We start from the raw sequence: 27,201 nt of genomic DNA, 5'->3' as shown, positions 1-27,201 counted from the left end.
TTTTCAAGTCATTCATTATACCATTCAGTTTACCATTGCAGCTCTATACATAGCGGCGTACTCCAAATAGTGAAAATAGCCTATCTCTCGCTACGCCTTGTGACCTGAGATCGATCTTTGAAATGTTTGGAATCTTTCGAAAGTTTGTTCCTATAACATGGGCATGACAAGCCCAAAATAGGGATGCCTGTCCAGGTACTGTACATAATTACTGCTGGGCAAATCCATTGTCTCCCACAGGGGTTCAAGGGTCCTGGACGAAGCAGAGATTGTGATTGAGCTTATAGGGTCACTGTGACCTACTTTTGGTACACGACGGCACACTGCCTTAGTGCCCTCCCTAGACGTAACCTTAGTTTGCCAGGTTTGGTCTAAGGCCTCACGGTGTATGAGATACACTCCAGATGAGCTTGCCACCGGACAGACAATTACTATTATTTACTTACTTACTTACTGCCTTGCGTGGCAGAGCTCCATATATTGTTTAACTCTTAAAACTCTACCATACTTCAAGGTCGCTTTGATCGTCAATGTCTTTTAACTGTCCCTGTCCCTCTGACTAAACTCAGATCAAAAGAAGACCAGAGCCCCCAACCCCCCCAAGACCCTCTTAATGTCAGAATGGCTGAATACATGGTGGTGGAAGCAAAGATATGAGTTAAAAATGTTTGCTGTAAAATATATATATATATATATATATATATATATATATTCAAAGATTTGCACACAAAAAAAAAGAAAAAATTGCAGATCCACAAGCTTGTACATACAAGCTTGTAGATCTGCTATTGTTGAATGGCCAAAGTATGAAATAATGGTTTAAGTTGTTACACAGATTGAGTTCCCGGTTTTAATGGTTTCAGTGGTTCAAAACAAGGTTCTACCGTTACTTACCAAGTGGTCATAGCGCCCCCCTGCTGCCACTATGTCTGGCACGGTGCGCTTCCGCTTCCTGATGAAGGCTACGACCTGGAAGATGACCCCACAGTGGTGCTGCACCTTGTAGACAAGCCCAAGGTTGACCACCACCTGTAGGAAGAGACAAAAACATTTCACACACACCATCAGAGGAGTGAATAACCTTAGACCACGGTTTCCCAAACAGTGGGTCGCGGATCATTTTTATTTGCAATTATTATGATTTCAAAAGATTTTCAAAAACTTTCACAAGTTCACAATTTTCCTTAGAGTTAACCTGCCTAGAACGACTAAAACGACTTCTGTCCCATAAGCCATGCCTGCCTAGAACGACTAAAACGACTTTTTAAAAAATCTAAAAAAAATGTTTTTAAATTGACCCAAAGACCAAGGAGATATGATTTTTCGAAGATCTAGACTCCCATCCACTTCCTTGTTAACTTTAAACTTAAAAATTCTGTATCTCGGCTCCTGAGTACTTTTTTTCTTCAATGAAAAATCTTGGCAGTGGGCAAACGCGGCCAGAAATAATTCAGGCAGTGAATGAGTTAAAAATAATTCCATTAACTGAAAAAACGAAAAACTAATCAAAAACAATCCATGAATTAGAGGGGGAAAGACAAGCATCGCGACATGTGTGAGCTTGTAGATCTGCTATTTTCACTAGTTTGGGTCCCGGGGAGACGTAACATTTGTTCTTTTGGGTCTAGAGCTAAAAAGATTGGGAACCAGTGCCTTAGACAACCGTCCTCTTCCCTACAGGAAGTACCTCATGGCTAACAGATCAATAACTACAGGAGCAGGTAAGACAATATATCCAGCTCCTGTTCAATGAAAATACCCTACTACTCCCATCATGACTGACCGGGCAATATGATATATTTATTGACCAAATTTTAATAGATACGTCTTGAATTTTTCTCTAAACGTCCTTCAAAACACAATTCAACAACGTACCTCCATATTGTATTAGATATTTACATGAAGGAAACCTGTAAATAACACAGATTTAAAGGGGAGACAACAGTAGAATGGAGGCAAAAAACATTTTCAATTATGTCAAAACAACAACACCAACAAAAAACATTGAATTGTTCATGTTGGTCATTGAAATATAGATAACGTACATCATACTGGCCAACCTACAGAAACTCACTCAAAGTGAATGTATGCTTTCTGCGGTTGTTCACGGTGTTCATGGCAGAGAAGTGCGGTGGTTGGTGTCACTGTCGACCCTCCACAGAGCTCTGCACTCGCCACAGACCGACCCCCCCCCCCCCACACACACACACACACACACACACACACACACAGTCCAATCGCTGCACACACCACAAACACAATAAAGCTGGCAGCATACTTCAAACAAAGTCAAACCTTTTCAGCTTTCTGAAACCGCTATTTGTTTTCATCACCCCCTGTCGTGCTTTGACATAAATGTGTCTTGGGGATTTCTACATTTCTGGTGACAGACAGTAGACAAATGTACTCTCTCTCTCTCTATTAATTAACTGGCATCTGGTTGTGTTTGTAGTCCCTCAGACAGCGATCATCTATGTATGTACCTCGTAACATCCTCAGACAACCTTTCTTGAAAAGTGTCCATGGAGGGGCACGGCGGCGCAGTCGGTAGTGCTGTCGCCTCACAGCTAGAAGGTTTATTTGAAGGTTTTGATTGCCGCCGGGGACGCTGTGGGCTCTGGGGGCGTGTCCTCTCCTCCGCGTCATCAGTGCTCATACCCTAGGTGGGCCTACTCTGTGTGGAGTTTGCATGAGGGAGTGTAGCGCCCAGGATTACAAAGATAATTGGCACTGGGTGAAAAATGGAGTTACAAAACCACGGGATAAAGATTTTAAGAAAAAAAAAGAAAAGTGTCCATGGTAGGTTGCGAGTGTCTGACCAATCACACACACTGTTTGCATTGGTGTCTCTGTGGTGATGTTCAGCAGAACATCGGTAGAACATCTTGGGAGGAAATAGGTTTGTTCATTTTCTCCTCAATGGTGTAATTGTGTTCTTATTACATTGTCTTTCTACAAGGAGAATGCTGCGGTCTTTTAACTTGACATGTCTAGTCCACTCACCTGTAGCTTGACCCCCAGTCTTTGCAGCAGCACAGTGAGTTCCTCCAGGTCCTTCAGGCCCTGCTTGGCCAGCTGTGTGACAGCTGTCTTCTGCTTGGTCAGTGAAGACAGAAGCTCCCGCAGCTCCTGCAGGTCCCCCTTCTGCCCTATGTACTTGTAGAGCGTCTGCAACTGGACCACAAGACCCCACAAGACCCGTTCTTCAAAACATGTTGGCATGTTGAAAATTAACTTCTGTTACCGGCTATTTCTGTGCACCCAGAAAGGGCACAACAGGGACACTCACGCTGTTGGTGGACAGTGAAAGGTTGCAGAACTTTGCCTCCACTTCCCTCCTGGTCAGCTTTTCACTCTGGGACAAATACACAAACAGGTTGAGGACCATGGATGATATTATTCAGATGTCATTTAATGAATAAAAAAAATAAAAAATAAACTGATATACAGTATATACAGTAAATAAGTATCACAGTGTTAAAACGAAGCGTGACACATTTTGCATGACACAATTCAGGGCTCTATGCAAGTGTATTTTCTGTTTTCGCTCGACATTAAATATCAGAATCAGAATCAGGTTTATTGTCACATCACAGGTTTACAAGGTAAAAAAGTGGGTGAAATTCATTTTTGTACATCACTCCCATCGCAACGTTAGATTCCGTAGAAAGAAGAGTGGGGAGAGAGAAGAAGAAGAGGGGTAGGGGGCAAGTGGGAAGGAGATCAACAAGAGAACAATAGAAGGCCAAAAACAAGTTATCTACATATTTACAAAGTACCTGAGATAAGAGACAAACTAAGGTGCCTGAGCATAGCAGCAATGTATGTATACTGTGCATGATATACTTATAGACGCTAAGGTGCTTAGAGAGAAAAAAGAGCGCAATAATAATAAAAAAAAAAAAAGTTTGTGCGTTATACATGGGAATTAAGGTGCAGAGGGTCAGTGCGTGTTCACCTAAGGGTGGACTGACCCTGGTATAATCCGCAAGTAGCTCCATGAGGGAGAGCAACAAAAAGTAATCTTTAGCATTTTGACTAAAGTTTTTGCCACAAAGTGTGCACCTGAAGGGTTTTTCGCTGGTATGATTCCTCATAAGTCCAAGTCATTTCCTGGTATAATAATCCACAGGTGTGTTCAGGAAGGAACACACCTGTGAAGGAAAAGTCATATCTTCACAGAAAATAGCCGATCGACAAGCTCGCAACGCATTGTGAGCTCGCAGCGCATTGTGAGCTCGTCGATCTGCTATTTTCTGCCAAAGTTTTCACTCGGATAATGGATCCTGGGTTTTAAGTGGTTAAGTGCACTGACCATGGCATCACACAGTATGTTAGAAGCCTGGCTCAGTCTGTCTTCTGGAACACCACTGTGCAGTAGGATGGCCTTCAACAGGCTGGTGTGGTTCACATAAATGTGATAGTTCCTTTCCTGTGGTTAAAAAAAGACACACATACATACATACAGAAACATGGCATTAACACCCCCCTCTCAAACTGCAATTAAGGCTCTGCCGTCCGTCACACTTAAAGAAGCGCTGCTGTACAATGGAGGTTCTCAGTGAATAATGACCGTTGTGTCTGCCTTTGACTCATGTACACTTTAAAAGGCTTTAACACAAACAGCTGGCTGCTTGAACAGGAATCCATGGACAGGGTTCCCACTATTTTCAAGAGATAATTTTCTTTTTCTTCTTTTAGCAAATTTTTTTTTTTTCCTTTTCTTGTCCTTATGCCAATTCCTGATTCCCCCGTGTATTCTAGTCCCTTGTCACTGCCAACTCCCATTGTCCCATATATGCCTTTGATTGCCTCAGCAGCAGATTTGAACTGGACATTGATTGATTAAATACTTTATTTTTACCTCTTTTAGGTTAGCTTTGAGTTTGGGTACCTTTATGTCTTTGCGTAGGTTCATTCAACATTTTGGTGGCAGCGTAGTAGAGTGCATCTTTACCCATGTTTGAGCCGAATTTTGGGGGAACAAGGTCATATCAAGGTGTCATAATTATGTGGTTTCGGTTCAAATCTGCTGCCGAGCCAATCAAATAAAGCTATGACCAACCGGAACAGGATTCGGCCGGGTGTGCCACCTTATGGAAATATGGGACTACACTTATGCACAGAGTCTATTCCTTCCAGTTCTACACCCGACTGAACAGGCTGACCTATAGGAGTCACTGGTTCTGTGACCACGACCTCCCTCCCTCCCTCCTGTCTTCCCACCCGTGAACACGGCTAATTGTGTTCAAAGGAACCCCTGGCCAAGCCAGCGGCACAGCGGAGGATTCAAACCCCTAGTCTACAGTACGTGGAGGCGGGCAGGTGATTTACCCCTGCGTCACCCTTGTGTTCTCAAGAGATTAGAGCATTAGAGCAATTTACGAGTCTCTATTTTTCTGTTGTCAAATCAAATTAAATGCTGTTTTTGATTGCTGGGTAAACATATTAAACAATTTCAAGATGTCTGTGAGCATGTATGTGTTATTTCAGAAAACAGGGTGGCAAAAGAAAGTGATGTACACTAATGAATTTATGGTTGCAGAGAAGACAAAACGTGTCTATAACAGTTTTATAAAACCATTATTTCATTATCCTGTGGTTCAACTAAATGTTTAACGTGGGTTAATATCCAGCACTGAAAAAAGATCACTGTATGTGTTAAAAGATTACTGTATGTGTTACTGTGTCAGTCACATACACCCAAGACACAGCCACACTCACACACACACTTACATAACACCTACACACGCACGTGTGCACGCACACACAAATGCATACACTGACAGATCCTCAGTACGCAAGAGTCAAATCTGCAAGCGTTGAAGCCTGACTGAAGTTTAGGTTAAATGCGAACACTGGGGGATTGGCAATTGCGAAATGATGCCCCTGTCTGCGTGGGTTCAGATAGCTGGAGTCATTATGGTTTCAAGACATCCTACTATTTGTGTCATTATAAAACACACTGCTACAGGCTAAATGTTTTTTTATAGTCGATGGGATAAACAATACCCTTCCCCTAACCCTGACCGATTCCTACCTTAGCGAAAGCCTAATCTGCACTCATCAGTTATGTTTATGCCCCCTTCAAAATGTATGGTGTACAATTAATATGAATACATATTAATAAATAATGCAATTAATACAATATTTAAACCATTCTAGGACAATGACATATTTTCCAGGACATTTGGACTATTTTAGAAATGTCCATGAATGGAAAACTGCATCAAAACATTCCAGGTTTTCCAGGACGCATGGGGATCACCAAGGGTCTAATCACAGGGTTGACTGAGTTCACAGTACAGTACATACAAATGAGAACAGAGCTAACACCAAGTCTGCCCAGGAAATGGACTGTATCGGGAGTGAAGGAAGGAAGTGGACAGAACTGCGCGTTAACAAACTCACTAGGTAAATATGTAGCACTGACATAATATGTCGGATGATCTGTATAATGCGGAATGGGAGGAATGTGCACTTCCACTACAACGGGAAATACCAATGATACATCCATGCGAAAACAAAAACAGGGGAATGTGCGGAACGCAACTTCACTTCATCACTACGGTGTATGACAGGGCAGGTTCCTACGGCCTGGCTACTGACCTGCAGGGCAGGGAACTCCTGGACGATCTCCGAGACGATGTAGATGATCTCTGCATCGGGCAGTAGGCTGTGGGTGACGGGAACGATGATGTCGAACGCACACTCCAGCAGCTCCCTGGGGTGCGCGCGGTCCAGCTTCCTGGGACGGAACACACGCTCGATGCTGTACCTGTGTCAAATACGCACACAAATTCATGCACACAATTCCAACATTAAAAAAAAATAAAAAAATAGCCAATCTACAAGCTCACAACACATTGCTTGGAGATCATCATACGATGAAGTACATAAAGCCTAAGAAAGGGTTAATACTATACTTGCAGACAACCAACATTTACTTCCATATGAAACAGTAAATTGTGATTATGAGTGAAGAGAGGAAGACGGACATGAAAACAGCCGGACTGAATCCATTTCACTTTACCTTTTGAGATATGTTATGTTATTGCGGGCCACAAATCTCGCGAATGCCATCTGAGGTGGACACAGAGCGGAGAAAACCTCAATGAGTGTTTTTGCATAATACGAGGACATCAGTAGTCAGTCGGTCAGTCAGTCAGTCAGTCAGACAGTCATTCAGTAGTGCATAAGTCTGTCAGTCAGATATTAAGTACATAGTCAGCCAGTCAGTCAGTAGTACATAGTCAGTCAGTCAGTAGTACTGTTACGACCCGGCCTAGGGGCATAACAAGTACACAGTCAGTCTACACAGTACATGCCAGGCTGTAATTAATCACAGTGTGAAGATAGCCATTCTCAGAGTTTCCAATTTTCAGGACACCTGCTGATTGCAGACACCTTCTGTCTGTGTGTCTGTGTGTCTGTGTGTGTGTGTGTGTGTGTGTGTGTGTGTGTGTGTGTGTGTGTGTGCCCGCTGATGGGATTGTTTGCATAATTGGTATTTATGCGTGAGCACACATGCATGCTTGCGTGTGCATAAGTGTGTGTGTGCGTGTATCTGCTCACGCGGAGGTCATAGGGCAGTGTAACCAGCATTCCGCTATGGTCCATGAAGCAGGCCAACTCGCTGCCATCGTACAACTTCCTGTTTCTGGGGAGGAGCAATGGCGTTTGGAGACGCACCGCACCTAGACGACGATAACACACACACACAAACACACACACACACACACACACACAATAATGCATTACAGCAACATCTACATAACAAAACATAACCCTAACCCCTGGAGGCAGATACAAACTGAGCATAAACAAACATGTACAGCTGGACACCATCAGCAGCATGTACAAAAATAACCCTGGCACCTGTGTTGCTCCCCGACGCAACAGTACATGTATTGTTCCCTCGCGCTTCCACCGGAGCAGATGGTAACGGCGGGGTCCTAAAAACGGGCTTAGTTGGGACAGGTCAGGAGTCCAAGTGGTTTGCAGTGGAGGGTAAACAGAGGCCCACCACGCCTGCACCCCCCCCCCCCTCTCCACACAAAGTACAGTGTAGTGTACACTCACCGTGCCTCTTGAGGATCCTGGTGATGGCTTCGTGCACATACTGCTGTAATTTGGCAGCGTTGAAATTGAAGTTGCCCTGGAGGGAGAGCAAACAAACAGGCTCTGTTAGGGACGTGGAGACATCGATTAAGCACTTACAGGCCCCTTCTGCTCCTCTGTTATGTGGACCAGATGACGGAAGCGCCGTTTTTATGTGTCTACAGTGACACCTACAGGTAGAGTGGGAAAAATACTCTGGTATAGATCAATGATTGCCTCTTGTTAGTTTGACTTTCAACCTAGCCTGGTTCCAGACGAATCTGCCTTCGCAAAATTGCATCGCACGTTAGCCCTCGGCAGTTTAGGTCTGGCCCCCCTCAATGGAGATTTAATTTCTCTCCCTCCGAAGTCGTGAGGGACCAATCAGGGCCCAGTATCCAAATGTGGGTGGGCTTATGACCTTATTTGAAGCAATGACGTTACGTACAATGCAGGAGACTCATTTTCACTTTTTCACAACAAAGATGGACGCCGCCATAGCATCGGTAGTAAACACGTTAAAAAATATTTCTTTTCTAAAAGACGAACAAACAATTGCCCTTAAAGCTTTTGTTGGAAAGAAAGATGTGTTAAGAATGGTTTCATCTGGTTACCAGACTAAATACGAGTGGAGCTAACTTTCGTTGTTTACTATTTCAGCACCGGCGCTTGTGTGTGACGTAGCAGGAAGCACTGCTCTGATTGGTTTTAGGTCTAACCAATAGAGTCCGTTTGGATCTTTTTGTAACCGCCCCTTGGAAAAAAATCTATCGTTGATAGGGACCATACTAATATCCACACAGTGTGTCGTGTCATATTGTCTGGCCACGCGAGGCTACTTTCAACCACTTGTCCATCTGGCAGAGGCATGGATGCACACTCACAGTACATCAGGGGAAAAAGCCCTGGATGGTCACTACATAAGAGTGCTATGAATGGCACTTGATGTCACATGGCCGGCCCCTGGGTCACGGCCAAGGTCAGAGAGAGAGAAGGATGAGGCTGGCTGGGCACCCAGATCTGATGCTGTGGGAGTCAGTCAACACAAGGCACAGCTAGGAGGAGGGGAAGGGGGCGGGCTAGGGCTGTCACGATTACAAATTTAAGTTGACGATTAATTGTCACTCAAATAGTTGCGACTAACGATTTAATTGTGAGTTTGGCATTGAACATGGTAACATATGAAGCCTTTTAGGCTTCAAAATGAAAAATTGCACAGGGCAGATTTGACAAATAACCGAAATATACAAAGAAATTATTGACATTTGATCATTTTCATACATGTAAAGAAAAGCTGAAATAGCTGATCTAGCTTGTAGATCTGCTATTTCAGTTAACCACCTGAACACCAGCGTTACTGTTCTAGGGAGAACATTCCACCAAACTATCAGATCTACAAGCTTGTGATGCATTGCAATGGGACGCATTGTGAGCTCGTAGATCGGCTATTTTCTGTGATTAGATTTTAGAGTAGAGGCAAATAAGGAGGACTCCAGCCAGTATAGTACATAGGGTTTAAGTTAATGTGGTTAAAAAGGGGAAGATATGAAGACAATAAAACCCCAACAAGTTGATCGAAAGTGACTGAATCAGAGCATGCTGATTCACCCATCAGCAATTTGGGATTTCCTGTGAGTGTGCTCTTAGCGTTAGCGTTTTTAAAAAAACAAAAAAAACATGGGTCTTGATTCATACATCTGTGTTGAATTATTTGCTTCTGAACAATAATGGCTGCAATGACAGTCAAACCACGATGTAAAGCAAACACACACACTGTTAATTCAACATTCACGTCATACAACTCCATTCCTTTGTGTTCACGTGTCTCTCTTCCTCATTCATAGCACGCATGCCACTGTCCCATTACTATAATAACCCCACACCACACATTAATTCTGAAGGAGCCTTAAACAGATTAGTATTAGCCTACTCGGAAAGCATATATGAGTTTGCAAGCTAAATAAATGAACGATACTGAGGAAAATTGAGATCGAGATTTTTAGGTCGAAAAATCTTGATTTACATTTTCGCAAGAATCGTGCTGCCCTAATGTGGACCATTATCAACAAGTTGGGGCAGGGGTTCCCAAACCTTTCCATGCCAAGTACCCCCAAACAGCCATAGCCTCTGGCTGCGGCCCCCCATTGCGAAATGGCTTTAAAAAAATAATGAATAGCCTATCTATAAGCTTGGCTATTTTTGCTAATTTGGAAGTTTTTTAAAAACATTTTGACAATTTCCTTTCTAATTGGCCAGTCTGGCACCCCCTTGGTTGCTGCGGCCCCCAACATTAATTTAGAAACCCACTGATTTTAGGTCTGTTCAGGCAGTGCCAGGGCATAACGTTACCTTGTGTAGGTCAATGTCGTAGGTGTAGTCCAACGCGGGCGTGGGGTTCTGGGCAAACAGCTGGCCAACCATGGTGCGGTAGGCCTTGCCGTTGATGTTGGCCATGGTGTGCTGCAGGACCTCGTGGAGCTCTGACTCGGCCATGTGTGGTGGGGGCAGCAGCTCGCTCTTCAGCAGCTCCTGGGCCGTGGGCCGCAGGGCCGGGTCATGGTTCAGCAGCCAAGCTATCACCGATCTCTGGGGGTAAGGGGGGTGGGGGGCGTGGGAAAAAAGTAGAACTCAAACAGAGCATGACATAAAATGAAGTGATACATATAACTAGATATACAGTATATAGTACACTGTATAATGAAATGTAACCCACTAAGACCTGAGGCCGATTCTACAAATGCGTTCTAAATCAGCAGTTCTCACACTTTCAAGTACAAGCTATATATACAAGATATACAAGCTCACACGACTTAGTATACATTGCACGGAGGTGTCATTCCATGCATAGACAACTGGAAAACCCGAAAATCCGTGCATAGCTGCCTCGCATCTCCCCCATTGTGACTAAACCATTTCGGAGACGCGCAGTCTCAAGGGAACTGGAGCCACGTAAGGGACCACCGAGTGAGCTAAAGCGAGCGAGTTGCCGTCCCGAACGTTGCAACGTTCCCTTGAGCCTACTCAGCGCCGTTTGAGTTATGTACCGATAGGCACAGAGTCGTATATTTTGTTGTGGGGACTGCTCTGCTTCCGGGTTTTCCCGGGTTGCAACTGGTTACTCCCACCGTGGGACTCGGAGTACATATGCACAGGTTTTCTAGGCGACTATGCACGGAATGAGGTGCACTGGGTCCGTGCAATGTATACTACATTCTGTGAGATCAGGCTGAGCAGAGCCACCAGGCAACCCCGTCAATTCTTCAGGTCCTAAACATACTTTTTTTCCAGGGAGGTGAATTATTACATTTTGAAATGGTGAACGGGCTCACCTGCGTGCCTCGTTCGTACTCGGTGAAGTCTTCAGGGAATTGGATGCCCTCCTGCGGAGTGAGAAGAGACGGGGGTAAGGAACAACTTTCCCAGGGGTTTAAAGCCCCCCCCCCCCACCACAACCCTTACTTAATGCCCCTGATTGTTCCGATTCTTGTTACCCCTTCACGAGGACTCACCGTGCGGAGCTGGCCCAGCACAGAGATGCGCTCGGAGCCAGTGGTCATGGGCCTGTAGGACATCTCGAATAGGATGATTCCCAGGCTGAACAGGTCCACTTTCTGAGGACACACAGAGATGATTGGAGGGAATATCATACACAACAATACTCAATGCTTTGTGTACCAAAACTGGCATAATGCAGATGAAATTTCTGCTTGGCACCGAGGCACATGTAGTCCATTAGTCTTTGACAGGTTCCAGCCGGGGGCTATAACAGCTACAGTAAGTACAGCAATTACACCACTATTCAGAATGACTGAATAGTGATGTAATCGGAATCATAGTATTTTTTTATTACCAGGTATGTCTGCACATACGAGGCATTTCTCTCATTACGCTGAAGCAACAGTATAGAAACATTTTTATTATTTAATAATTTTACTCAAAATATATGAGATGAGAAAAACAAAGCTGGAAACTATACACAATATGTGATTTTCAGTGAACACCATGGACTTCAGAGGCTGGTGCAGCAGCGTATGTATCTTTGTATATTTATTTTGTTTAAGAAGATAACTCTGCACAGGAGTTGTTAAAGGTGGATTGATATCTTATACCTGGTTGTAGGTGGCTTTGGTGTTTCCTTGCACCTCTGGGCTGACGTAGAGGGCAGTGCCGACCATACCCGTCATGTTGCCTGGAGTGACGTATAAAGCACAGAAATGTTACGTTTCAGAAGCACCGCAAACGAGAGTGAGTGACAAACTTAAAAGGTTTTTTTGAACGGTCACCTGCTGGGTCTGGTTTGTTCATCGCAGCAGAACCAGTCTCCTCCACTTCACATGTAGCTGCAGCCTGGCAGGAATAAACGACATTAAACATCATTAAACATCATTAAACATCATTAAAACATCCATAACATCATAGCATCACTGCACTCAACTGTAGAAGGTATTCACGGTTCGGTTTTGTCGGGTCTGTTTATCATTAAGCGTAATACCCGTCCTGAGTGGATCCAAGAAGACCCGTGATAACTGCTGATCAGAAAGTGCTGTGTAATGTGTGTGCGATGATTAGGCTGACCTAGGATCAACGTGAAATAAGCATGGAAAAGGTTGAGGTGCACGCCAGCGAGTTGCATTAGAGTGTAGAGAAATCACTTATTGTAAGCTGCTGCTACAGTACGTAGCTGCTAGATTCCATTATGAAGTAGCCTATATTACTGTCAACTTCTTTTAGAACAGCAATTTTAATAGCAATTGTAATTACTATTTGTCTGCTCTAGGACATGCACCTGGTCAGTTCTGTAAAATCTCAGAACTCGGAATGAATTACGCGTGCCCATTATTGTTTGGGTTCGTCATTTAAAATAAATAAAACATTTGGAAACAATTGGATCACAGAACAAGTTTCCCAGGTTTCCCATTAGGGTTCGGGTCTGTCATTTTGGACCCATCAATTTAAACTAGATTGCACTGCTGGCCACCACCCTAATTGTGACGTAATAGGACCCGTTTGACCACTGACACCTGAGGAAAAAGAGGTTCTACAATCCGGGAAAGCATCTCTGTCATTTTATGAATTAGATTGCTGGGGACCCCCCCTGGAATCCCCCCAGTGGTCCTTGGGGGGATTCCAGGGGGGGTACCCAGCAAAATTAATTAATATAGCATCAAAATCTGTTTATCAACCCTATGAACATCGGCCAGTTGAAAATAAAAGATCTGCAAGCTCATAGTGCAGATCTTCAATTTTCAAAAGATCTTGAAAAAAAAATCGTGAAGAATTTTGAAAATTGTTGAAACATTTCAACGACACAAATCTTACGTACGGAGGGCCCAGGCACAAAATACTTTCAGATGGGGGGGTCTGCGGCCAAAACACATTCATTTGGGGGTCCTTGACATTGAAAATGTTTGAGTACCACTGCCTTAGTCGACAGCAGAGTGCCGTTAACTGTTAAAGTGGTAGTAATGCGTACCACATTAGCGGGATGGTCTGTAGCCAGGCCAAAGTCTCCGATTTTCACATGGTCCTGCGAGTCGAGGAAGATGTTGACGGGCTTCAGGTCTCTATGAATCATCCCCTGATGGAGAAGATTAAAAAAACAACATGTGCTTAATAACGCGTGTCTCTGTTATAGGTCTTCACAGTTATTCTGGGGTGTTTCCTTTGGAAGCTGGGCTTGTTTGTTTTAAAAGGAAAGGAGGTGAAACCAAAATCATATACAGTATGAACGTGTTAAGAAGGTCCTTGAGAACACCTTTGTGTAAACATGGTTTTAAAGCACTAACCGGTGGTTATGACTTGAAGAAAGACTGAATTACTGAAGGGTAAAAACATGCCATTATTTTTTCTACTTTGCGCAATGTCCAACAGTTACTGTAAGAGATTAGAAGATGAAGCGTTTCGCTCAATATAACTCGTCTGCGTGTTCTGCACTTGCTCCGGCTAAACTGAACCTGACACCTTAAAACCTCTCCTTCCTGTTTGCTCTTCTGTAATATCCTTAAAGCTACAATCAGTAAGTTTTAGGAATCCGGCGTGCTGTCTATAGCTTCAAATGACTTTATTGACATTGTCATCAACCCACAGGTGACCTACCCGCCGACACCAGGGTCTACATTTCTCAATAGAAGAGTATGGGGAGACCACCTCCAACCACTGCAGTTGTGCTAGTTATATTGCATTAACATTATTAACATCCTCTAGATCGGTTAGTCACATTTTATTCATTAAACTAAGGCCCAGATTGTAGCTTTTTAACCCATTAAGACCTGGAACGCATCTGTGTCACTTCTTGATTTGAGCTAAAAAGCATTATTTTACACTTTGGCTATTGAAAAATAGCAGATATACAAGCTTGTAGATCTGCTATTTTTTTTTAAATCGTGAAAATGTGCACATTTTTAACTCAAATCTTTGCTTCTGGGGGTCCCTGGAACAAAATATTTTGAGATGGGGGTCGGCGGCCAAATAGATAAAATTTTGGGTGGTCCTTGACATGAAAAAGTTTGAGCACCACTGATATAGAAACATAACATTTTCAGAAAACCATTATGGTTTAAGAAGACATTTTGCAGAATCGGAACCTCAGGCCTTAATAGGTTAAACAGACACTGAACTGCCCAAAACATTGCGACACAAACACATCTGCTCCGCACGCACACACACACACCTGCTCGTGGATGTACGCGAGGCCGTCCAGGATCTCCCTGAACAGTCTCCAGAGCCTGCTGTTGTCCTGATGCAGGCCGTGGTCAATGGTGTCTCTTAAAGTGCTCTTTTCACAGTATTCCATCTGGGTGGGTCAGAAAATGCACCGATTACATGTCAGACAGTGACCTCTAGTGGCTAAACAGAGGAGAAGCCTAAATAAATTGTCATTTTGAATTTACCTGTATGTACAAGTAATGTGCTATTTGGAGAGGCCGTTCTGAGTCTGTGCTCTCTGTTGTGTCAGTCGCCGGTCTTTTGCCTGGCTCGTCCTTATTGATCAATATAATAAGGTAAATGATTACGACAGTGATAATGATAATGATCATTCATAATAAGATGCACAAGGTAGCAGGAGACTAATTAATACCTTAGGTAATCTAACCAGGGACAGTTCATCATTGCTTTCATCATTGCCATCGTCAAAGATGATGTCATCCTCTGAGTCGCTATGCGATGGCCTAGATTCACAATGAAAGATGGCAAGTGAAGTTTACAAGCTGTCAAACAGGCACAACTGCATATATTATCCACAATAACCCCCGTCATCCCCGTTTTGGGCATGTCACTATCGGCGTGGTATAAGCAGTGGTTCTCAAAGTGGGGTCCGGGGACCCCCAGGGGTCCAGGGGGTCCCCAGCAAAAGAAGTTAAAACAGCATCACAATCATGTTAATCACTTTATCCATTTGGCTACTAAAAAATAGCAGATCTACAAGCTCAGAGTTTGAATAATTAAAAAAAAGAATTTAACACAAATCTTCTCTTCTGGGTGTCCCTGGCACAAAATCTTTTCAGATGGGGGTCCGCAGCCAAATACATATCAATTTGGGGGTCCTTGGCATGAAAAGGTTTGAGAACCACTGATATAGAGCCAACGACCCATTTAAAAGAACAACTCACAAAAAGGAGGCACCGAACACGTCATCCTCCTCTTCTTCCTCTTCATCATCACTGGACTCGTGTCCTCCTCCGCTGCATTTGGCACTGGACGACCTCTCGATGGAGGTGGACCACTCCACGGAGCTGGCCAGGGCCGGAGGGGGCGCGTCGTCCTCCACGTTGTCCAGCAGGCCCCCCAGCTCGTCGAGGCCCCCCTGCAGAAGAGGCCCTCGTTTGTGGGACGGCGGCTTGAGGTCCGCCGCGCTCCTATGCTCCTGTGAGCTGTCGCTGGAGCTCAACGCGCCCAGGGTGGGCGTCTCGTGCCTCTCGATCCAGGCGTTGTAGTAGCGAACGATGTTCTCGTGGTTGAGGCGCGACAGCAGCGTCACCTCGCCCTTGATCCGTCTGAACTGCTTGCTGGCCGGGTTGACCTGGATGCGCTTCACGGCGTAGTAGCAACCGTCTAGTTTGTTCTGGACCTGGCCCGGATTGGATCAATGGAAAAAATGAAGAGAGAGATGAAAACGGGCCACTTTCAACCTGGCGTCGCCTATCTTGGGCAAGTCATTATAGGCGAACGTTTTCGAACGAAATATAGCCGATTCACAAGCTTCACAACGTGTCGCAAGAGCAGGAAGACCAGCAACAACCACCACAGTTATGTTATTTAGATTGTATTAACATACTCTACCATACAGATTGGTCAAGATAACATTTTATTCACCAGAAAAGAGTTATGGATTGCAGCTTTAAATGGTTACGGAAAGAGAGACAGAGGAGCCCAACTGTGAGAAAACGCTGTCCAGTGTCTTGGGACGTTCAAGCTCGTCTGCTGACGACAGCGTACCTTAATAACCGCACCAAACGCTCCTTTCCCCAGGAGCTGGAGTTCCTCAAACTCGTTGAAGTAACGTGAAAACTGCCTCTGGAAAACACCCAGGGAACTGAAGGGGGCGTAGAGGATGTGGTTGCGAGGAATGACCGATGAAGGAAAGTCCTCTGGGAGTTCTGGGAGAGGAATAAAACACACATACTTGTTTCAATGAATCAAATGTTCGTTCCTACAAATGGGGTTCAATTGTTAGAAATAAAATGTAATTGGTCGAAGATTTGGTGGAAAATATTCTCCAGTGCATTTCCTGTATCTACCATTAGCAAGTCTGCACGTTGTACGCGTGTGAATCATCCGTCTATTAAAACCAAATGTTGGTCCCATAGAATGACAACATTGTTTTAACCACATGTTTGAACCTTAGCATTGTGAGCTTGTAGATTTACTATTTTCCCGTAAATTGGTTTGTGTAGAGGGAGAAAAAAAGTAATTAAAATTAAAGCACACTTATTGAAACACAAAAAAATATATATATTCTATACATTTGGCCAATGATAGGCTGATTAATATTTCTCATACAAACAGAATCCACTGAAACTATTAAGTCATGTAGACAAGTTGTTCCCAAACCTTTTTAGCTTAACCCATTTAGACCTGAGGCCGATTTTAAAAACGCCTTCTATATCCTAACCTAAGTTTTGAGAAAATCTTCTATTTCTTATTCAAAGAATTTAAGAAAATTCCTGTTATGTACATAGAAACATCTAAAATGACACAGATGCTTAATGGGTTAAGACCCAAAATAGAAATGTCATGTCTTCCAGGGACCCAAACGGGTCCCGACCCACTGTTTGGGAAACACTGATGTACTGTAGAGGTACAACCAGAACCTGCACGACTATCGAATGACAGATTGACTCCTCTGCATTCTGCGAGTATGGAGTACCGAAGTCTGATGTAATTTACGCATCCTGCCAGGGTAACGCTTTTCACGTTTTTTCTTTCCCCCATTCTGAATTCCCATAGACGTGTTCAATATCAATGCATATAAGAACCAAAAAAAGAACTGAGCCCGGTGATTAGAATCATATGGATGTGAAGCATCAACTGACGGCAAGAGAACTCTACCGTTACCGCGGCAGAATTAATTACATTTTCTCCAGAAACTCAAATCAAATGTGAGTGACTGACTATCGTAAACGATACAGAGCCGATTCCCTGACTTCGGTACTCCATTTGTTCAAATGAGCTTCATTTTAGTGACGGTGATAAAAGTAGCCATAGGTGATCTAGAAAATGTACTCCTATCAGTAAAACATTCCACCAATTCTTGCATATTTACTGAACTTAAACATATCGAGCGCACCCTTTAAATTTCTTTCACGCAAATATGTTCTGTGTGCGTGCGTGCGTGCGTGCGTGCGTGCGTGCGTGCGTTACCTTCTGGACTGGCCTCCTGGCTCTGAGGCAGGGCTTTAGGTGGTGGAGGGTTGAGGAAGGGATGTTCCAAGAGCTGCTGTGTAGTCCAGCGATCAGCATCATTTAAACACACACACCTGTCCCGTAAAAACACACAATGGCAAATTCATAAAGAACACCCCCACTGTAGTCTCTGTAATGTATAGATACAACTGGCTTCATCTAAGTTACTCTAATCGATGCAATGTGCAATGTGATGCAACGTGTGCCTGAAATCAAGGAGTCCTGTATGTGGCTCAGAATAAAAAGGATTATTTCATTTTGCATTAAAGGACGAAAGGAAGGGTCACTGAAACAGTGACATCCATTTATCATCAATCTACACAGTCACCCACCCTCCCATCCATCCATCAGTTCCTTCATCCTTCCATCCATCCATACCTGTTGAGGAAGTCCTGAAAGTCTCCAGGCAGGCTGCTGGACACCGTCACAGGGTACTCCTTCACTTCCTTCCCCTGGCAGAGAGCCAGCAGCATCAGCCCCAGGCTCCACACGTCTCCCTTCTTGCCCGTCTTGGTCGGCAGCGCCGTATCCTCGCAGAAGCGCACGTGGCTTTGCTCAAAGATGTCGTCCTTGCAGATATCGGACAGCCTCTTTGATAGGCTGTAATCGGTCAGACGGACGTTGCCCTCCGCATCCAGCAGCACACTGGAGGCCCCCAGTTGTTTGTGGACCACAGAGTTGGAGTGGAGGTAGTCCAGTGCGGCCAGCAGCTGGGCCGCGTGCTGACGCAGTCTCTCCAATGGGACGGCCGTGTTGTTGAGCAGGCTCTGGGTCAGGTTGGTCCCGGCTACGTGCTCCACCAGCAGGCTGACCACCAGGCAGTCGTCCCTCTCTATGGAGCTCAGCGCTTGGTAGTGCACCAGGTTAGGATGTTCCAACTTCAACAGGGAGTTCAACTCACTCTCTGCCCCGTGGATCTACAGTGAAGGTAAGAGCGGAAGAGTTTAACCACATGAACCCTAGCGTCCAAAATCTGGGCCTCTTAAAATGGGCGAACATTCTGTGAACATAGCAGATCTACAAGCTCACAGTATGTTGCGTTGTTGTGACACGTTGTGAGCTTGCAGATCAGTCAAGAATAAAACGTCAATACAAACAATGCATTATACACAAGATAACAGAGCTACTGGATTGTAATGAAATGAATACAATGAGAAAATAATATAATGTAAAAAAAAGAAAAAGGTTTAAAAGTACAGGTAGTAAACACATTCTAACCTGTAAAGAACCATAGCAGCAATGGGGGATGTGCAAAAAGGGGGACATAATTTAGTGTCGGATTAGTTATTTTGGGCCAGTAGATTTGGTGTAGAGAGAAGAAAGGAGGGGACCAAGTCAGAAGTGGGAACTCAGAAATAAACTTCCTGACAAACCACAAATTCCTTGTCCAGCCAACAGTGAACTCAGAAAAAGAATGGTTAAGGAACTGAAATCTCAACCAGCAACACAACAGCATGTTTTCACAAAGCCGGTTAAATTAAGGTGGCCACTTCAGCCTCACATCGTCTGTGCATGAGGCCGATATACCAGCCTGGAGGGGTAGAAGAGAGAATCCCACTTGGTCCAATTCAAACATAAGGGGGGGCAACTTTTCTGGGTGTAGCGTCCACTGAGCCATATGTCATTTGTAGAGATAAAAACAACTTTAGAGCGTCCAAGTCCTGCCTTTTCAACTGGTCAAGTCACATTCTGGCTCTTTTGCCATTTCATTTCAAGTTATGTGAGTAAGTTATATAAGGAATGGTAGGAATGCTTAACGGGAGTGACTGCAGGAGATAATTTACCTTTGGGACACAATTCATTTTCAAAACATTTACCTTGCCCCACAGAGACTGAAACAGAGACGACTACATATCAATAAGGGCATAATATAAGTGACACACAAGTAAACGGTTTTACATCTTACAATATTTCATTACTTGCCTGTTTCTTGCAGTTCTCGATCTTCCCCATCTCCTGGCTGGTAAAGAACTTGCCCATCTTCTTGTTCCATCGCAGGGACCACTCATAAATCACAGCAAAGTCACCTGAGTTGGCCTCAAACCCATAGTAAACACTACGCCCCAGCCTCTCGCTCTCGCCTGCCAAAAACATTAACACAGACACAAACAAAAAGCAGGACAGACGAAACAGCATGGTGGTCAACAATGCATAACTCTCTCTCTCAATCAATGAATACAGTATATATATACACAATGCTATACTATGCTGTACTGATTTACAGATAATCCATAAGACAACCTGATGAAGGTTTCAGGACAGAAACATGTTTTGGCAATTTTTTGTCTAGGTCTGAAACTATCTTGGTCAGTCTTTCTTTAAAAAAAAATTATAATAAAGATTCCTAATCACAGTGAGACCTTTGTGGTAAAACAAAGCATAAAGTAAAGAGAAGATCAAAAAAGTGTTTGAAATCAATACCTATGCATTTCCCTCTGTGGACGACAAGCTCCCCGACAGTGCTGTTACTGAAGTGGAGAAGTTCTTGAGAACGATGGTTGTCCTCGCTGAACGTATCACGCCTGATTCAAACAGAGACAAGTCAAAGCATTAACACAGTGTTTCTAAAACATGGAGCCACTGTTTTTTTTTTTATAGGTGTAACACAGTCAAAGCGGATGGTATTCATACATAAATGAAGAGTATAGATAGGACATTAGCGCCCTACGTGTTTACAGCCACCAACTTTGCTGATTATGCTTATTGCTTTAGATACCATGATCTTTAAATCGAACCAACTTGTGTGAGAGGCACTCATGGCTATATTACTTTCTCTTCCGTGTTTGACACAGAAGTACAGTCCAATTTAGTCATTCTGCCAATTCCCCTCGAACAACACGACACAGTCTTCTTGTCACTGCTAACCCACTGTTATCCTGGGGGAGTGTGTTGACTGACAACCACATCTCCACTGATACACATGGAGTCATCAGCACTGTTTAACGTTTTCATTTCTTCTAAATTTAGTTGCCATTTCCTCCCCGTCGCTGCCAGCCCCTACTGTTTGGTCTCCCTGCTAAACATGCACCCTGAACAACCAGCAGGGGTTGCCACCACCAGTGCAGCGACAAAGAACAAAGTTCCCTGACTATTTGTGACGCGTTGTAAGCTTGTAGATCAGCTATTTCTGTTTTTTTTTTACATTTATAAAAAATATTAAATATGTCAATCATTTCTTTGTATATTTCAGTTATTTGTCATATCTGCCCCGTGCAATTTTTGATTACAAAGCCTAAAATGCTTCATATGTTCCAAAGTTCAATGGCAAACACACAATTAAATTGTTAATCGCAATTATTTAAGTGACAATTAATCTTTGTAATCGTGACAGCCCTATCCCTGACAGTTTCCCACCAGGGAACACAGCTAATTGTGTTCCAGGCATGCAAACTGGTTAGGGGTGAACAAGGCGAGGTGCTTGTGTGAGCAGGGGAAAGACAGAGCTGCTACTAGAGCGGTCTGGGGGTATGTCCTCTCTGGGTGGAAGGATGCTGGCTACACTGTCGTTAATATGACATCAGACTTTCTTTCTACACATCAGTTTTGCAATGTGCCACAGTGCCAGCCAAAATGACACAGTGTAGCCAGCCTGGCTTCTACCCAGAGGAGACACACATCCCAAGACACATTTACTGATGGCACACATAACTCTCTTTTGCTTTGAGTAGGCACACATCACATCACACACATCACTCTTTCTGAAATCCAACCAGGTGCAACTACTCATGCGTCTGGTTGACTACAGCCCTCTGACTAGGCCAGGAGTTTGGGTGGAATTCAAGTAGTTATTGCTCAGACCTGTGCCTTTGATGGTTTTTATTTACTACACAAATACAAACATACATTAACACACCCAGCAGCCAATCGCGCTGCTAAGTGGCCAGTCAACTACTATCTTAGTCAACTACGATCCTGCCAGTAGGCTCTCATTCTACTAACAAGATCTAACCAGGCCAGGTTATAAACTTCTACCACGTCCCAAGTCCTCAACGAAACTAATTTCCCACTGACTCTGCAACACAGACCCACACAAAGGATGTTGCTTCCCACCAGATATCATGTCCACCCCCCAAGGTGGCCTGGTCTCTCTCTCTCTTTCCAGATAAGAGACTTTTTATGACCCTCAGAAAATCTAAGCAAGGACCCACAGTATGTGCCTTTACTCACTGGGCAAATACGATGAGCACCTAGCAAGTGTCTTTCTATTCCCCCAACATAGGCATCAGGCATGTCATTTGAGCCTCTCTCTCTCTCCTCTTTGAGATAAGGGAATGGTACAGAATTTACGACCTACAGCCCTCCAACAAGCATACAGTATGTATCTACCCCTTTCTGTCTATGTTGGCCTACCACTCTGGGAAATCCTAAATAAGCAGTAAATACACACATAATTATAATCATAATAATATCACAGGCGCCGAAGGCATGGAAAAACCTAACACTCTCAGTTTGAGTAGGAACTAGAAATGCATCAATCTTTCAGTTTGAGTGGGCAGTAGATACACATCCCTCTTTCACTTTGAGTAGACATAGACAATAGACATGCATCACTCTTTCACTTTCAGTACCCACGTATCAGTATTTTACTTTAGGTGATCATTTTCTGAAAGCAGATTTCACTGAAAAGGTGCTAGTGTGCATGCCTGAGTGTTCGTTGGCCAAGCTGGAGGCACCGTGGAGGTATCAAAACCCAGTCTCAATGGTGGGCAAGAGCTTTACCTCTGTACCACCCAGATGCCAGGAAATATCTGCTTTATAGTGTCCTTTTTGTTCTATGATGGGGTTTGTGTTGTGTACCTGTGGCGGGTGGAAGATGTCGTCCGTCGCCGACCACTGCATCCTCTCTTATGGTCCGTCAGTTCACAAGGAGGTGTGGCTGAGTGGGGGGGGCTCGTTGCTACCACAGAGCTGGCTGTGGACCACTGCTCCAGGCTCTCAAGACGCTCCTTTGATTGCAAAGTCACATGATGGGAATGTTACTGTACACTCTTTAATTTGTGCCATCTGCAAACTAAATGATGTGCAGTTTGAATTGTATTACTTTTATTTATCTGGGAATCAGAAACAAGTCTAATATTCATGGGAGAATGAGAGTGAATCTCAGGCACCAGTTTGGCAATCTCCTTCGTTCTTCGTTTTTCATCCTCTCTTCTTTGGATTTCAGCCATGATTTCTTTTTCCTAAGAGGATCAGAATCGCCAAAAATATGTTTTCATTTACAAGGAATTTGACTTAGCGAGGCTGGTGCATTTGAATGAACAACAGATATTACAAACAATGTAGGCAATGTAAAAGCATAAATATTAATATATATAAATATTAAGATATTATTGCCCTTGTTTATACATAGATAACAAATGGAGGATAAACTATATATACAATATAGGGTATGAAAGGTCATAAACATGAATATGGATGAATATCATCATTTGTTTATATTATGAAAACTACAGAAACAATGACAGATTTAACAGGACAGACAATACAACTGCATGGTGTGTGTGTAAGCCCCTTTCCCATATACACTAAACTCCAGCAGCGTTGTTCCATATTGGCCTAATGTTGATACAGGAGCAGGTGTTGCTTTCTCACAGTATGCGTTATGTACATTTTACCACCCCCAACCTTGTATCATTTACGGTACTTAAAGGGATATTTCACTTTCGAAAAATAATTGGGCCATTGTATCGTCTACTCAGGCTTTTGAGAAACCCCGGACAGTTTTTAAGTTGCTTGATTCAGTATTTAGATATTACATTTTCATTTTATCAGACACGCCCCCTTCCCATACAAACCTATTGTAACTTCAAACTCCATTTTAATCATGTTAGATTCATCGACGGAAACACCTGTCCTTGGTTCTGGTGACTGATATTGTCCTTCTAATACGTGAGGAGACCGTGTTTTTTTGTTTTTTTAAATGAAAAATATCTAATACAATAAAAATGATTAATTGAATAAATTAAAAAGGTAATTGAAAAAACACGCCCCCCTCATGTATTAGGAGGGCAGGGTGAGTCATCATAACCAAGGACTGGTGTGTTTGATGAATCTAACATGTTACAAATGGAGTTTGAAGTTACAATGGGTTTGTATAGGAAGGGGGCGTGTCTGATAAAATGAATATCAAATATCTAAATACTGAATCAAGCAACTTAAAAACTGTCTGGGGGAGTAGACTATAAAATGACCCAACATCTGTTTGAACGTGAAATATCCCTTTAACTCTTCACCTCTAAATGGAAACTGCAACATTTAATCTTCACCAACAAGAACAAAACTCCAAAAGAACAATGTTGGTGTAATCAAGAGATCTGATGAAAAATATATTTATACATGCATAGAATATAAACTACAAAGCAACTTTCATGAGTTGGCATTTCCTGGTTATATCCTAGACAAGATGCCAGTACACAGCGAGTACTCAGAAGACGCACACCGTTTACCAGTGATAGTGATCAGCTCAGCTGACATTTTCCAGGTGTACAAATTGAATTAAAAAATCCTTTGTCCCAACTGCGTACAGGGGAGGATTTCTGTTTGTTCCATATACATATTGGCAGATCTATTAGCACCCAGGTGTCAGCAGCCAACATGCTCTTTGCACCCAGGGTGGAATAACCAATGTGTCCATTTACACCTGGGTGTACATAGCATGGCAGAGACAAGCTGTCCGTAGCAAACAATGCCACTGGCACCCAAGCACACATTAGATGCTATATAAACAATATGTACAAATGAACATACTGTAATACTGTTTGTATAGAAACAGTATCAGAGTCCTTATTTGCTGCAATGCATACACTTTTGGCTGGTTAAAAAAACAATAGTAAATAGTTTTTACAGTAAATAGTTGTTTGTGTTGACTATCCTCACCCGGGTGAAAATAGGCACTAGTCTCGCGTGCTTTAGACACCGCTCACATGAGCATTACGTACTGCATCCGCCACAGTCAACATACCTTTTTAACAAAGCTTTTGCTTAGTCTTTTTTTCTTCTTAGGTCTTTTACTCTATGCCTTAATTCGTTTTTGATCTACTTTTTACCCCAAGAAGGGTCTTACGTTGTTGCCGAATGTTTTTAAATTTTTCCTTTGCTACTTGTATGCCTTTGTTTTTAAACCCTGTAGCACTTTATGATTTGCAAAAATGTAAAGTGCGTTATAAATAAAACGTATTATTATTATCTAATGTGGGAACAGACACCATAATGGCACTTCTTCATATAGAACGCCAACGTGTGAATGACTTATTTTTTTTAATATCCAGCAATGTTATGGACTGCATGTGGGAAAGGGACTTTATGAGTATGTATGTGCATGTTTATTATTTTCCATACCATGTCCTCCTCCTGTTTACGACGTTGGTCCAGCTTCTGTTGTTCCTCCTGGGCGAGCTTCTCCTGCAGCCTGCGCTGGTTCTTCAGCATCTCCTCGTGGAAGGAGCTCGACGGCGGTTTGTTGTGCTCACTCAGGAAAGTCTGGACAAGGTCTGCAAGCTCGTAGATCATCACCTAGCAAGGGATGAGAGCCATAAATTGAGTGTGCATGCGTGTGTGCGTGCGTGCGTTTATGGTGTGTACATATGGTGTATCCTCTCACCTCGCCACACCGCATGCTTGCCTTCTTGTTCAGGTCTGTCAGGAGGTTTTGGAGGTTGTCATTTGAAAGTCCTTTGGAGTTCTTCAGCTCCAGCTGAGGAGGCCTGTTGGTGCCAAAATGTGTGCATTTAAAACCGAGAGCAAAACACATATTCACAAGACTCACAACGTAGCCAAGCTGTTGCCGTCCTTCAAATTTCAAACCAACCGGTCAGTTTGGTATGTGGGTAGCTGCTCAGTATAACAGCAAGGTAACTGTCCAGAATGTAATAGGATTATATTATTACATTCTGGAATCCCAAAATGTATATTACTGGGATTCAGGGATACTGGTATCTCTTTCGACTTGATTACTTTGTTGAAAAATAGCCGATATACAAGCTCACAACGCCTATAACGACGTGCCCAAATAATACAATGTTTCAACCTCCAAAAAGGTCTTTATCAGGGGAAATACTCACACATCGGGGTACGTGGGTGGGCATTTGACGTGCAAGTCCACGGTCACGTGGCATTCCTGTCCATTGCTCAGCCCGTTGGGTCTCAGGCAGAGATAAATCTCTGGAGGCCTTTTAACCTTGAATAGATGCAATGGATCTTTAGATAAGATGAACTGATTGCATTGCATGGATTACATATCGTCAGACAAGTCTTTCATACCAAATACAATAACGTAGCTAAATTCGTACTCATCATTCACACGGGTCCCGCCATAAAAGAGCAGCTGTCTGCAAATGTCACTGGTCTGATTAACGTCTAAACTGAACACCAGAAATGACCCCCCCCCTTCCACCCCGAACTGTTTACTGTACATATATGTTTTATTGCTACTATAGTGTTGATGATGTCTAGGATATATCATTGTATATTATTATATATGTCTCTATGAATTGAATACACAGGACCAAAATGGAAATAAGCCCTCAGAGGCTTTTTTGTGTGTGATATCCCTTTAGCACCATTGTATTATCGTACCACTGACTGTACTATTTGCAAATCTGTCAATAAAGTATTCAATTAATCAAACACACACACACACACACACACACACACACACACACACACACACACACACACACACACACACTGGAACAATGTCCATTATTGTGTGAACTGTCCATGGATGTTGTGTTTTACTGTGATTTACAGTGATTTACTATTATGTATTTAACCATCCTGTGAAGCTAAAGACACATTTTCCACATAGAGGAAATAAAGATAATTGTATCTTTACTTAAGACACTGTATCTATGCACACAGTCACACACAATTATGATAACCCATTATGATTATTTATGATGGACCCCAATGGAAACAAGCCATAGGCTTTCTTGGGTTTAAAAATCCTCTTAGCAGACATTGTATTGAACTGTACTTTCCTGGGCTATTTTGTTTGCAAACTGCTAATAAAGTATTCAATCAATCAATAATAGTAGGCTAGCTAAGGACACTTCCGAATAAGTAGGATTGTCATTTGTACTTATTTCACCTATTTTACCTTTATTCAGTAAGGTTTATGAGATCAAACATACATTTTACAAGCCAGAGCTGAGTGGCCAAGGTTGGCAGCAATAAAAAAATCACAACCTATTAACATAC

General features: G+C 43.1%; 1 protein-coding gene across 1 annotated transcript in view; it reads right to left on the bottom strand.

The window, feature by feature from the left end:
- The window catches only part of eif2ak4 (eukaryotic translation initiation factor 2 alpha kinase 4), a 51,587-nt gene that overhangs the window by 23,548 nt on the left and 838 nt on the right, over positions 1-27,201 (bottom strand). Inside the window, exons 2-29 of the mRNA XM_084045278.1 lie at positions 26,064-26,179; positions 25,604-25,706; positions 25,342-25,515; positions 23,112-23,183; positions 22,801-22,949; positions 20,425-20,525; positions 19,927-20,084; positions 18,382-18,920; positions 17,962-18,077; positions 16,537-16,697; positions 15,711-16,168; positions 15,179-15,269; positions 14,991-15,080; positions 14,771-14,893; positions 13,574-13,678; positions 12,384-12,447; positions 12,210-12,289; positions 11,610-11,711; positions 11,430-11,480; positions 10,450-10,686; positions 8,083-8,158; positions 7,576-7,697; positions 7,034-7,083; positions 6,610-6,778; positions 4,316-4,432; positions 3,290-3,355; positions 3,004-3,174; positions 895-1,029 (exon numbers count right to left, since the gene is read on the bottom strand). Of these exons, the coding sequence (XP_083901404.1) occupies positions 895-1,029; positions 3,004-3,174; positions 3,290-3,355; positions 4,316-4,432; positions 6,610-6,778; positions 7,034-7,083; positions 7,576-7,697; positions 8,083-8,158; positions 10,450-10,686; positions 11,430-11,480; positions 11,610-11,711; positions 12,210-12,289; positions 12,384-12,447; positions 13,574-13,678; positions 14,771-14,893; positions 14,991-15,080; positions 15,179-15,269; positions 15,711-16,168; positions 16,537-16,697; positions 17,962-18,077; positions 18,382-18,920; positions 19,927-20,084; positions 20,425-20,525; positions 22,801-22,949; positions 23,112-23,183; positions 25,342-25,515; positions 25,604-25,706; positions 26,064-26,179 (3,996 nt within the window). The remainder of the gene's footprint in view (positions 1-894; positions 1,030-3,003; positions 3,175-3,289; positions 3,356-4,315; positions 4,433-6,609; positions 6,779-7,033; positions 7,084-7,575; positions 7,698-8,082; positions 8,159-10,449; positions 10,687-11,429; positions 11,481-11,609; positions 11,712-12,209; positions 12,290-12,383; positions 12,448-13,573; positions 13,679-14,770; positions 14,894-14,990; positions 15,081-15,178; positions 15,270-15,710; positions 16,169-16,536; positions 16,698-17,961; positions 18,078-18,381; positions 18,921-19,926; positions 20,085-20,424; positions 20,526-22,800; positions 22,950-23,111; positions 23,184-25,341; positions 25,516-25,603; positions 25,707-26,063; positions 26,180-27,201) is intronic.

This window comes from Gymnoscopelus microlampas (genome assembly GCF_963454915.1).
Source record: "Gymnoscopelus microlampas genome assembly, chromosome: 20".
Taxonomy (NCBI): Eukaryota; Metazoa; Chordata; class Actinopteri; order Myctophiformes; family Myctophidae; genus Gymnoscopelus; species Gymnoscopelus microlampas.
The sequence above is the reverse complement of the archived record's forward strand: the minus strand, read 5'-3'. Positions and strand labels throughout refer to the sequence as shown.